We start from the raw sequence: 13013 nt of genomic DNA, 5'->3' as shown, positions 1-13013 counted from the left end.
TCACTAGGAAAGTGAGAGAGGACCTAGGATCACCTTCCTCCCTCCCTTCTGTCCTTCCTCTTCTCCTGCCTTCATCTCCAGAAAGAAATCTAACCCTTCCAGTGTGCTCTTCAAGATCCTATTTATCTCTTCGCCTTTAAACTATTCTAAGAACAGGCTGTTATTTGATTTACTTTTCATATGGCTGTGATCAGTGATCAAAAGTTTTGAACCAATAAAAGAATAAAGTCAATGTGGTTTAGTGCTACTTTTGTCCAAAACTTCAGCTATCCACAATTTGGGTAAAACTGGCCCCCTTTAAAAAAAAAAAAAAATCATCAGGAAGAACTTTGTAAGGGACTTTGTCTTTCAATTGAGGTTTAATTTAATTGGCACCAGGAAACTGGAAGTACTTCTGCTGTTTTCTGGCACCTTGTTAATTGTAGCCTTATTTAGCACTTACTAATGTTTTAATGGGAAAAGACGGCATGTTCTGTGAACATCATAAGAATTCATTTAAACCCCCTCATAGTAGTCCTTGCTTTCATTTATTGAATTTAGATTAATTTGGTTTTAGAGTCAGATAGAGCTGGGAAGGTGGCCAGACCCCCAAAAGCAGACAAGGCTATTTTATTTTCCCTTCTTTAGGTCCCATTAGGATATTTGTCACAAAATACAAGGTGGTTCTTCATAGATTGGACTAGATGAATGTGAATGGGGGTTTACTTGTGCCTGTGAAACTTCGGACAAGTACAGATATATAAAAAATACTTTATTTTTACCTGGCATTGTAAAAATATTCTTCTTTTCCCTCAATGGAAAAATATAAAACTAATAATGGCCCCCAAACTAATAGTTCTTTTTTCTTTCTTTCTTTCTTTCTTTCTTTCTTTCTTTCTTTCTTTCTTTCTTTCTCTTTCTTTCTTTCTCTTTCTTTCTTTCTTTCTTTCTTTCTTTCTTTCTTTCTTTCTTGTTTTTGTTTTTGCCTTAATAAGTCAGTCTAGATCAGAAGTTAGATTTTATGTCTTTAACTGATGATTGGAGCTCATTACATGTTTATTAAATTAAACAGAAGGCAAAAAAAAAATCAAGAATTTCATAGTGATGGGGAAAAAACCTTTGCTAAAGGGACAGCTAGTGGATTTCTTAAATTCAGCAGTGCTATTGCCCCTGTTGCCTTTTCTCTTCACTTTTCTCCCTATTCTCCCTCTTTCATACCTTTTGGCAAGATTTGATTTAGCAAGAAATTTTGTAACACAATCTTTATAAACAGCAAGGCCCCCTCCAATGAAAAGTAGGCCTGGAGGGAGAAAGAAAGTTTGTTACATAGCAAATAGCTTCTGAGCAGCTTGTCCATAACAGTCTTCTTTACTTCTATACTTCTCCCTTTCCTCCAGAAAGAAAGCAGAAGTACTGTTTCAGAGTTTTATTACATCATAATTCAATTCAGCAGCTATTTACTGAATATCTTTTATTTGAAAGATCCTATGGTAGGTGCTGAAATATCATTCTTACCATCATCAACGTAAACTCAGCAGTTAAGCTTTGAGGCACAGTACCTGGCACAGAGATGCTCAGTGGTCAGTTTAGTACCTGTTTCTGCACAGCACTGTGATAGCCTCCCCTAGGTTCAGATATCTGGTTGTTGATACTCTGAAACTCACTATAAAAGTCCTATGGCTTTTCTTTGAAAAGAAATGGTAGTGAATTGCTGCATGTTATTAGTTAAGTTATGCCGTAGATAAATAGTATGGAATTTACGAAAATACCAATGCATTCCCATTTTCAAGTTGGATGCTTCCTTTCTATCCTTGAAACATCCCTTAAATGCATAAGATGCATAGTAGCATCCTCTCTTCTTTCAGGTAAGGTGACTGAGGCAGAGTAAGATACATGACTTACATGTCTTCCTTCAGCACATCATGACGAAATTAGTCACAAGATCCTCTCTCCCAAGACTCAGATAGTAAAAATAGAAAGGAAGAGATGAGCATCTAGAATTTATATTTGGCTTTGTGACTTTATTCTTTGGTAGCCACTTTATCTCCTATATCTACATCACATTCCTGCAAAGTAATAGGAATCGGAAGACTCCTCTTATGTCTCACTGTGCTGGACTAAATTTCTGCACTCCCTGACCAATGTCCTCTGGAAGGGATACTGCTTGCCTAAACTATAGTATATAAATCACTAATCATTAGTTAGGCATTGTGGAAATGAGTTTGCATATCAGCTCTTGAAGTAATACAGTTGTACTCTCTTCTTCCCTCCCCAGTTCATGGATCGTCTGAAGCTGCTTCTGATGCCCCTGAAGCATCAGCCAGACTTTATCTACCTGCGCCATGTCCCCCTGCGCAGAGTCCACCTGTTCACTTTCCTGCAGGTGTTATGTCTAGCCCTGCTCTGGATCCTCAAGTCCACTGTGGCTGCTATCATTTTCCCAGTCATGGTAGGGATTCCTTTCCTTGAGCCTACCCATCAAGTCATACCAATATCATTTGTTATTGTAATGTAGAAGACATATATGTCTTCTCTGTGTGGTTCTACTCTTTTCCAGCTTTGACCAAATAACTTTGAATTGATCAGTTGTAATTTAAGGTTCCTATGTCTGTGGTCATCTACACTGGACTTTAGTGTCAGACTCAGCTGAGTTCAAATCCCAGTACTGGTTTCTGCTGATCAGGGAGCCTTCATGAGCTGCCACTAACTTGTTCGTAAAATGGGCATGGCATTAGTATTGTTACTCTGAGCATCACTAATAAATATCAAGTATAGAGCACAGTGCCTGACATTAGGTAGACATCAGTGCACATTAGTTATCTTTAAAATATTGTATAATAGAATCAGTCTAAATAACAAAGCATAACGCATTTCAGTCCAAATAATAAGAAAGCAAGTTTGGCAGCTTCTGACAGGTCATCCAGTGACTTAGAAGAAGAAATGGAGTGAGAAGTGCAGTTTTTGAACTGCTTGCTGGTTTGCATCATGCTAAGTTTAAGGGTAAGTCTCGGCTCTCAGATGATGAGACGCAAGGTAACATAACTAACATTGCACTTAGAAGTACAAGTGAAAGAAGTAAAAAAGGAAATGCTAGGTCTATTTTTGGCTTTATCACTAAATTTTATACTTTACCATAACTTTCCATTTCTTGCAAGAAAATGTACATGTGTACACTTGAAACAAGTCACCAAGCCAGCCTCTCAGTCTGCTTTGTCTCTCCCACAGAATTTTCATACACAGACCATATTTTATTTTTTATAAAAGTCCTCTTACTCTTACCCAAGATTATTATTTTATCCTTTTTTTTAGTATTATTTATTTATTTTGAGAGAGAGAGAGAGAGAGAGAGAGAGCGCGCGCGCGCGCATGGGAGAGGCAGAGAGAGTGGGAGAGAAAGAATCCCAAGCAGGCTCCACACTGTCAGTGCACAGCCTGATGGCTCGATCCCACAAACTGTGAGATCATGACCTGAGCCAAAATCAAGAGTTGGACACTTAACCAACTGAGCCACCCTGGTGCCCCTAATTTATCTTACATGTGTTTGTTGTTTGTAAATTTTTTTTTTCTCCAAGGGAAAACAAAAAGGAAGGAGGAAGAAAAAAATTATATAAAATACTAGTGATGTTTGTCATTTTTTTTTCACTTATATCCCTTTTTTCCCCTTAAACTCTGTTAACTTACTGGAAAACACAATGAGTGTGAGAAATGACTCCCATTTGCCCATTGGTATAGTCTACCTATTAGTTTTGCTACAGGCAGGAAAAACAAAGTAAGGTCTGCATAAATTTGAAATGTATCCAGTAAATCACTTAATGCTGGTGCTGTAAATAATAATAATAAATGTGTTATCTGTATAAAGTATTTTTTACTTTTCCAGAGGTTTTGTTTGATCACAAAGCAATAGTATAATATCAGTAGGGTAGATGTTGTTAATTTCTCCTGGAGATGAAAAATGGACATATAGAGAGCATGATGTGGATAAACCCAAATGTTTAATTTGAGACAGTCATGACTCCTATATCCTAGTACATACTAATTTTATTCTTGAGCAAAGGCATCTTTAATGTACTTTTACAAGTTACTCTTCAAGGGCAACTCATAGAATCAAAGGTACGTATTATTTTTAAGAATACTAGAGGTAGACAGCTGGGGGCCCTTTGTATTTTGTTTTCTGGCTTTGTGATTTTTGGATGTCTCTAAGCCTCAGTTTCCTCACTTGTAAGATAGAGATCATAATATATACTTTTTGAGTTTGTGGTGGGAATAAATGAGAAAAATACCGCCTTAGAGTTTAGCACGACATCTGTCACACAGTAAGTTTTCAGGTCATGGTAGTGATTGAAGTCACCCAGCAGATTAAGTGGTCTGTGCGTACTCAAATGCTGTCTCATTATTAATACCTTGAAGATGTTTTAGTGTACTGTATGTCATACAGATTTTCTTGATTTTCAAAAACCTGCATAATGTTTTAATTTTGAATAATTAGAAATCATATGCAGGCTGTTTTTTCCCTTTAAACTCTCAGCCATTTATTAAAAATCTGACATGGAAGAAAATGGTTTAAAAAATAATCCTTTTGTGTTGAAATTCTAAGTGAATGTGATCATACATTTCAGTGAACAAAGTGAGTTTGACTTCGTACTTTTATGATCCAACTTCCCCATAAAGAAGATGTTTATGGTCCACCTAATATAAATCCATATAAGCAAGATGAGTTCTGTCATATTCTTGCCTTCTATAAGTTTCTACTGCCTTTGATAGAGTAGTGTCAATACTCACTATGACTTTATCTGACCTTATTTCTTTCCTACTTTCTATATTTGTCCTTGTAGATCTTGGCACTTGTAGCTGTCAGAAAAGGCATGGACTACCTCTTCTCCCAACATGACCTCAGCTTCCTCGATGATGTCATTCCAGAAAAGGACAAGAAAAAGAAGGAAGATGAGAAGAAAAAGAAAAAGAAGAAAGGAAGTCTGGACAGTGACAATGATGATGTAAGGCTTTCCAAAATTCCAAAGTAAAGCTAAACAAATAAATGTGAGACATTTATGGATGTCATATATATATTATACTTTATGTGAGATGAATTCAGAGAATTTACCTGGATGTGTTACATGCCAGTCTTCCTTTGCCCTTTATTTTCTTTCTTTAGTTTCTTTTTTATATTTTCTGAAGTCTTTCTACAGCCATTAATATACTGATAGCAATAAAATGACTCCCCCCACCACCAAAAAAAAAAAAAACCCACATCTAAAGAACTCCAATCTCCCATTTCACAGATAAAAAGAAAATTTGCTTCATAATGCTGTAAAATGTATTTGCTTTACTATTGATAATCCAGGGTTTAACTTTGAGATAATAACTCAGTTTTATGTAATTTTAAGCCTGATGTAGACAAATACCTGTGACCTCACCTCCTGTGATCTAGGTATCCATTTGAGTAGGCACTCAACCAAAGTCCTCTGCTGTTGTACTTACCCTCACACTGGACTTGAAGATTATTTCTCTGTGACCCTTCAAGGAAAACGAAAGGGTCTTGGAGCCTAGGGTCGTTTTACAGAATTGTAGTTGTCAGTTTTGTAGTCCAAATGATCCTCCTGCAATTGGGTGATTAAGGTTAGAGAAATAAAACTATTGCCCATTTTTTCATCTTTAGTTCAGGAGACCGTTTCATGGGTGCTGCAGTAGGGGTCTGTAATCAGTGCTAGGAGAAAAGCTGGGATTTTTACACACACACACACACACACACACACACACACACACACACACACAGAGGTTGTCCCAGTAGCCTGGGATAAAGGACTGCCAAAATGACACTTTCTATGTGAAGATTTTTTCTGGATTTTACACAGTACAGTATCCGCATTCTATTTGGATCCCTGGTAAAGTATTCTAAAGTGGGAGTATAGTTAAGTTTTGCTGTCTACTCTGTACTTGATCATTTTGATTGACCATACATACTTGTCCTTACTTGCCATAACAGCTCCTTATAGTGTATGTTTTTGTTCCTATTTTACAGGAGAAAATTTAGACTGAGAAATGTTAAGTCATTTTTCTGAGTGTACACAGCCATAGTGGCAAAGCCAAAACTCCGATCCAGGGCTGTCTGGTTATTTCCAGCTGGTCAGGCTGTCTGGTTGTATTTTTTGTGGAGAATTTAGAAATAGTACAGTGAAGGAAGGCAACAGACACAATTGGATTTCAGATAAATTGATCCAATAAAAAAAAGTCTAAATATGTGAGGCACATTTAGCTAAAGAGAAAAAGAGTCCGAGGGAAGTTTTGTGACTGTCATCATCCATCTTCAGTGAGAACAGGGGTATAGATTTTCTGTTTCCAGTGATGACAGAAAAAGGGAATGTGTTTAAATTGCAGTACAGATTAGGGTGCAGTGTTAAAAAGAATGGTTAAAAAATGTCTACACATTCAATAGAAATCAAAATTTGAAATTAATTTCTAGGCCACTCAAGACAAAAAAGGGAACACTTGAAATACTGACATAATTAAAGTAATATTTCATCTTGAATTTTCAAAACAAGTATGCCAGTTTATATACATGGACACCAAACTTAAAATTTATTACATATAACTAATATAGAAAATAATATTGTAGAATCCTCATCTCTAATAGTTTTTAAGAAAAAAAATAATAAACTGTCAACTTTTGGGGATGTTTTAAATTTATGCTCTCTAGTTCAAAAGTTGTATCAAATGAGCTCCTGAGAAGTTCTTCTAATTCTTTGATTCAATTTTCAACAGATCATATTTTATTTAAACAATGCTATTCTTTTATTAATGATATTTACTGTTTCCAGCTCTGTATTTCCAACAGATTTCTTGAAGATAATGTGTGCTACTTGTTTCTTTTCTTTTCCTCTTTTTCTTCTTGCCCCAACCCCCACCAAAAAAACAACAAGCTTGTGTATTTGTCTTAGTGAACTCAACCAGGCCATTTGAGTACATGTGTGTAATAAGTTCTGTGTGTTGAGCTTATTATTTGGGAGCTCTTTATCTGGAAGGTGACTCTCCTAGTGTCCACCCGGTAATCATGGATGCTAGGATCCATGGATATAGAGAGCCACAGAGGAGCATGGGGGTTACAGCACATTTGTGAGCAGAAGTAGTGAAAAATTATGGCTTGCCAATATTTTGAGCCACTCAGTCATTTTTGGACCTTCCTGTAGGCTATGATTAAGGGTTGGCTTCCAACCTGTTCATCCATAAATGCTATTATTTGGGGAAATGTTTGAAATACTGTGATTAAAACTGGTCCTTCTTGACATTCACATAAAGGTACATGCATGTGACGTCTTCATTTTTTTTTTTTTTTTTGGTCAGTTTAAATGCAATATCTTAGTCCCTTAAAATCATATGGTGGCTTATTACCATCTTTAGATTCACCTTAAAGGAATTTTCAATGTATGTAGTAGTCTGTATGTTAAGGTTTATTTTTTCTTTATTTTCTTTGATCTCTAGTTCTTACCCCCCCTCCCCCCATCTTTCTGCTAAAGGCCATCTCTGGTAGTTTCAGTTAAGGGATGGATTTTATCTTTTCAGTCTAAACATAGACTTGGATTCAATATAATGATTTCTTTAAAAAAAGTAAGGTGGTAATCCTGTGAAAATCTGTTATAGTTTTGGCTTAGGTGACCTGTTGTTTTTTTTAACATTTATTCATTTTGGAGAGACAGAGCTCAAGTGGGGGAGGGACAGAGAGAGGGAGACACAGAATCGAAGCAGGCTCCAGGCCCTGAGCTGTCAGCACAGAGCCTGACATGGGGCTCAGACCCACAAACCAAGAGATCATGGCCTGAGCCAAAGTCGGACACCTAACTGACTGAACCACCCAGGTACCCCATGGTGACCTGTTTTCTTAAACAGCCCTATGAATAGCTCCCTAGTACCTTCCTTTTGATTTTTATTTTCTCATGTTTTGCTAAGCTTTCAAATATATTTGGTATGAGCAAATTGAAATGAAACTTTAACTATAAAATAGTTTTGCTAGAGTATTAGAGTAAGAGGGAGGGGTTTATTTTCAACTGTACATACAGGGCTCCTTGATCATGAATGTTAGTCTTCTACCTGTCTTGGAAAGAAAGATGAGTCCTCATTTTCTTGAACATGGAATCAGAAAGCAGAAATGAAACAAGAATTGTAAGCCCATGTTATAGTCCAGGAAGTTTCCTATCCTAGATTTAATGTTTCATATTGAGATTATTTTCTTTATACATGTAACAAACCCATAGATATTTGATGATTGGGAATCCAGTTTATGTAAGCTTTACACTTGTTTTCATTTGTAGTGATATCTATTTGGTGTGGTTCTAGTTTTAATTAACTCCATTGACTCAGAAGAGAGGAAAACAAATGTGAGAAAGACTGTAGAATTTGAAAAGTTAGCAAGTAAAAATGATTACATCAAAGTATTTTCTCCTTAAGACAATGTGAATGATATTATGATAGATTTGATCAGTACTGGGAGGTAAAGAAGGGCTGTATTGTAAAAACTTTCTAAAAACTGTTACAAATTTCTTTCACAGTCTGACTGCCCATACTCAGAAAAAGTTCCAAGTATTAAAATTCCAATGGACATCATGGAACAGCAACCTTTCCTAAGAGATAGCAAACCTTCCGACAGTGAGTAGAACTAACCTCTTTCATGACTGCTCAAATATGATTTGTACTTGCAGAGAAAAATCTTTAGAATTATCATTTAATTTCCCCTCTATTTTCTTCCTGTTTCTCTATTTGAAGATTTATACTTCATTATTGTAAAACTCCAGTTTTTACATCCTTGAGCTTCGCTCTTCTTTCTTTTATCCATAACCTTCTAAGTTTTTGTTTGGTAGTCTTTTCTCTGACCCAAGTTCCCACCAGTTTCTTTCAATTGCTAAACTCATAGCCATGTTTTTAATTGATTTTTCTTTTTTTTCTGCTGGTGTTTAGAATTGCAGCTTATAGTACTACATCACTGTCTATTACCGTTTTGTCTTCCTTAGGCTTTATTTAGCCGATGACCAAATGAGCTCAAGAGAGAAATTGCATCATAGGTCTCTAAATGATCAGTAAATCAGTTGTCCGTATTGAGAATTTGGAATAATTGTTATTTTCAATTAAATTAGCAATCATAAAATATTAACAAAACTTTTTAGGTATTACTTACAAGATATAGTACATTTTCTTCCTAATTTCTTTATTCCTTTCCTGCTATTTTAAAAACACCTTTTTAAGTGGACTGGTTTTTCAGGGGTAATAGCCTGGTGACTAAGGTGGAACGGTTTCTGACATACCATCTTTTCTTTTGTAATTGAGTTAACAGGCCACTTGAAGAAAAGGGAAAACGTCCGAAGTAACACTAGTGAATAGCTCAAGCTTTTCCAATATCAAGTAGCAGTTGCTTCCAAACTACTTTCCCTTTGGGTTCTCATTTTTTTTTTTTTAGTTTTTAATTTTTTTTAAATTTTTTTTAACGTTTATTTATGTTTGACACAGAGAGAGACAGAGCATGAACGGGGGAGGGTCAGAGAGAGGGAGACACAGAAGTGAAATAGGCTCCAGGCTCTGAGCTGTCAGCACAGAGCCCTACGCGGGGCTCGAACTCACAGACCGCGAGATCATGACCTGAGCCGAAGTCGGCCGCTTAACCGACTGAGCCACCCAGGCGCCCCTTCATTTGAAGAAAATGTATTCTTTCAGATCCAGATGTACTTCAAAGTTTACTGATCTGTTATGAGAAAAAAGACGGTTGAGACACTTTGACTTCTGTTTGACAATGCCACTTCCACTTCAGGAAGAGGTTGCCAAGAAAAGTGTGAAATGAATGACTGTTTATGAAAATTGGGCGTATTAGTTTCCTATTGCTGTGTAACAAATTACCAAAACATTCAGCAGCTTAAAACAACAAATATATATTTTCTTCTATAGTTCCGGATGTTCAGGAATTTAGGAACAGCTGATTTAGGTGGTTCTGGCTCTAGCGACTCGTGAGACAGCAGACAAGCCTTTGGCGGGGGCTAAGCTTGAAGACAATGGGAACTGGAACCTGCTTCCACGTTCATGCACAAGGCCATTGGCAGGAGGTTTCAGTTCCCTGGACCATGGGCACCTCCCCGTAATATAGGTTCCCCCAAGCCCAGTGAGAACAGAGAGAGAAACCAAGGCAGAAGCTGCAGTCTTTTATAACTGAATCTCAGAAGTGACATGCCATCACTTCTGCCATGTTCTAAGGGTCACACGCCCACCAACCCTGGTACAACATGGAAAGGAATGACACAAGGACATGAATGCCAGGAGGCACCAGGAATGCTGGGAGGCCATCTTGGAGGCTGGCTGCCACACTGGGTTTAAAGAACAATTAAAGCAGTCTCAGCTCTGATGCCCAGTCTGTAACCCATGACATGTAACTGAGGCTAATTTCTTCTCAGTCCCATTAGCAGGATTTAGTTAATATTTCTTTTTTCATTCAAGCTTCTCAAACTATATTCTGGCTTCATTTTTCATTTTATTAATGCATTCATAGCAAAACAAAACTGTGTAAGGGACATGGCACGTATGTCTTCTGTTGGCATCATGACCTAGGATAGCCCTTCTAAGTACAGTTTAAAGGCTGCTGCAAAAAAATAAAAAATAAATAAATAACACCACCAGCTAGAATTGGAGGCTCATGAAGAAAGCTGTATGGCAAAATGGTTCTTTTAGTGGTAGCTGTTATTCATTCTCTAAGAAATCCATTAGAAAGGTGCATGGAACAATTGATATGAATTAGAAATTTACTTAAGCAAAATATCTCTGATCATTCTAACTGAAATCTTTTCTAATGCCATATTAGTCTTTTATAATTCATGAAAGAACAAAATTGTTAGTAGAGGTGCAGGAAAATTAAGTTCCTCAAAATCTTCTTCTCCCCCCATGAATAACAGCAGGGCAAAACTGTGGATGCCGAAGAAGAAAGGAAATCCAAGGGCAAAACTTAAGACATTAAGTAGATCCTCTACAAATGTTTGGTCTCCTACCCCCTCACCGAAAAGAACAGCGGTCCATCCCATTGTATTCACCCAGAGGAAATGAAGCTAACAGATTTTTATCTTCATCACATTAGTTAGATTTTTAGGTCAATACGGTGTCTACTGAAATTGTCTAAGTATGCCTTTCTCTTTCCCATTGTAATGCATCAATTTTTATGACAATTTTTATTTTTACTCAAATTTTATATGTTCCCTAAGTCTGCTGTTTATGATTTAAAGAATTTTTTTTTTTTCCAGGAGAAAGATCACCAACATTCCTTGAACGCCACACATCATGCTGATAAAATTCCTTTCCTTCAGTCACTCGGTATGCCAAGGTAAAGGACAACTCGGTATTTTACATTGTTCTATGGGATGATTGCCCCTCAGAAATGTAGCCCATGGTGGATTATTGGCAGAATACCTTGTTTCCTGTCCTGTCTACAAGTTATCTGAAATCGCTTACCCAATCCCCGAACCTCTCCCCAGCTTTTATGTAGAAAGTGTTCTACGAGGCCTACTATACTGCGAAGTAATGGAACTTTCATTGTCATTAAGGTAAAGCCCAGGACTCACATTCGCTTTTATTGCTTCCGCATCATCTCTGTTTGAAGGGTAACTGCTGGCAGCTCTCCAGTAGTTTTCTTCCCTAATCTTAACACGGCTGCAGAGACCTCAGACCCTCCTTGATTTTCCGAAAAGCAAAACTCATGAATATTTTCTTCATGTAAGTCTGTTTGTCCCTTTAATTTCTCCCGGTATCACCTGCATGGCCGTCCTTCTTCTTGATTTTTGTGTGTGTGTTTTTTTTGAAACCTAGGTATGAAATTTTTAAGAAATTTTTTACTTGAATTTCTTGACTCTTCTGGTACCTTCCTCCCATTTAAGAATGTTTGTGTTTAATACAGAAAGAGCAGATAAGTATTTTAAAGAGAACAAAGGACAGACCCATCCAGCTTCTGCACAGTGCAGAAGTATATTTGACACATGATAAAGGAAATCTGATTTACTTACTATTTCCTTTCTTTTCTTTTTTCTCCAGTCCTCCTAGAACTCCAGTAAAAGTTGTGCCTCAAATTAGGATAGAACTTGAGCCTGAAGACAATGATTATTTCTGGAGGAGCAAGGGAACAGAAACTACATTGTAACCTGTTTGTCTTTCTTTAAAATTGACAGTTTTTGTTGTTAATGTTCTGGGGTTTTGTCTGGTTGTTTATTTTTTAATTTTTGTTTGTTTTGGGTTTTGGTCATTGGCCAAATAACATAGTGCTCACTCTGCTTCTCTCTTGCATAGGTGAAATCCAGACCATACTGCACTGTTCCTTAAAAACATCTGAAGAATCCCCTTTTCTTTTCACACTTTCAGATGTGTCCTCTGACAACCAAATTCCTCTGTCACTGAAGACACACACAGACCCTGTCCTTTTCCTTTCTTAAGCAGAGGGCAAAAGTATTAAGGATTTTGTAACACCTTTTTAACGTATTGAAGGAACTTACAACCAGCTTTGGAGCTGTGCTTACTGGCTCGTCTGTCTGCCTGGTAGAATAAACCTTGACCTCCAGGCAGAGTCCCTTCTTGCTTCTAGAGCTTTCCAGGACTGGAAAAAGTGCTGCAATGCGAACTTGCTCTTGCTTGTAAGCCCTAATCTTAGAGTTATCAAAAGAAGAAAAACTAAAGGTACTTAACTCCCTGTAGAGAAACTGTTGCCATCATTGTAGCAAGTGCTGGAATATCCCTTTTTCCTATGCAACTTTTTTTAACCCTTTAATGAACTTATCTGTTGAGTACATTGAAGAATATTTTTCTTCGTAGATTTTGTTGTTTAAATTATGGGGCCTAACCTGCAACTTATTTTTTGTCAATTTTTTAAACTTTTTTTTAATTACTGTAAAGAAAATGAATTTTTTCCTGCAGCAGGAAACATAGTTTTGAGTAGTTCTACCTCTTATTTGTAGCTGCCAGGCTTTCTGTAAAAATTGTATTGTATATAATGTGATTTTTACACACACACACACACACACACACACACA

At 36.9% G+C, this 13013-nt stretch overlaps 1 protein-coding gene across 6 annotated transcripts in view; it reads left to right on the top strand.

Moving 5' to 3' along the window:
- The window catches only part of SLC4A4 (solute carrier family 4 member 4), a 348226-nt gene extending 336050 nt beyond the window's left edge, over positions 1–12176 (top strand). For all 6 annotated transcript variants that reach the window (XM_043572514.1, XM_043572513.1, XM_043572509.1 and 3 more), the window contains 5 exons: positions 2255–2428; positions 4812–4973; positions 8520–8616; positions 11241–11320; positions 12025–12176. In XM_043572514.1, the coding sequence (XP_043428449.1) occupies positions 2255–2428; positions 4812–4973; positions 8520–8616; positions 11241–11284 (477 nt within the window). In that variant the 3' untranslated portion in view covers positions 11285–11320; positions 12025–12176. The remainder of the gene's footprint in view (positions 1–2254; positions 2429–4811; positions 4974–8519; positions 8617–11240; positions 11321–12024) is intronic.
- The last annotated feature ends 837 nt before the right edge of the window (positions 12177–13013 follow it).

The sequence above is a fragment of the Prionailurus bengalensis genome, chromosome B1 (assembly GCF_016509475.1).
Source record: "Prionailurus bengalensis isolate Pbe53 chromosome B1, Fcat_Pben_1.1_paternal_pri, whole genome shotgun sequence".
Lineage (NCBI taxonomy): Eukaryota > Metazoa > Chordata > Mammalia > Carnivora > Felidae > Prionailurus > Prionailurus bengalensis.
This window is presented reverse-complemented; position numbering and strand designations above follow the sequence as displayed.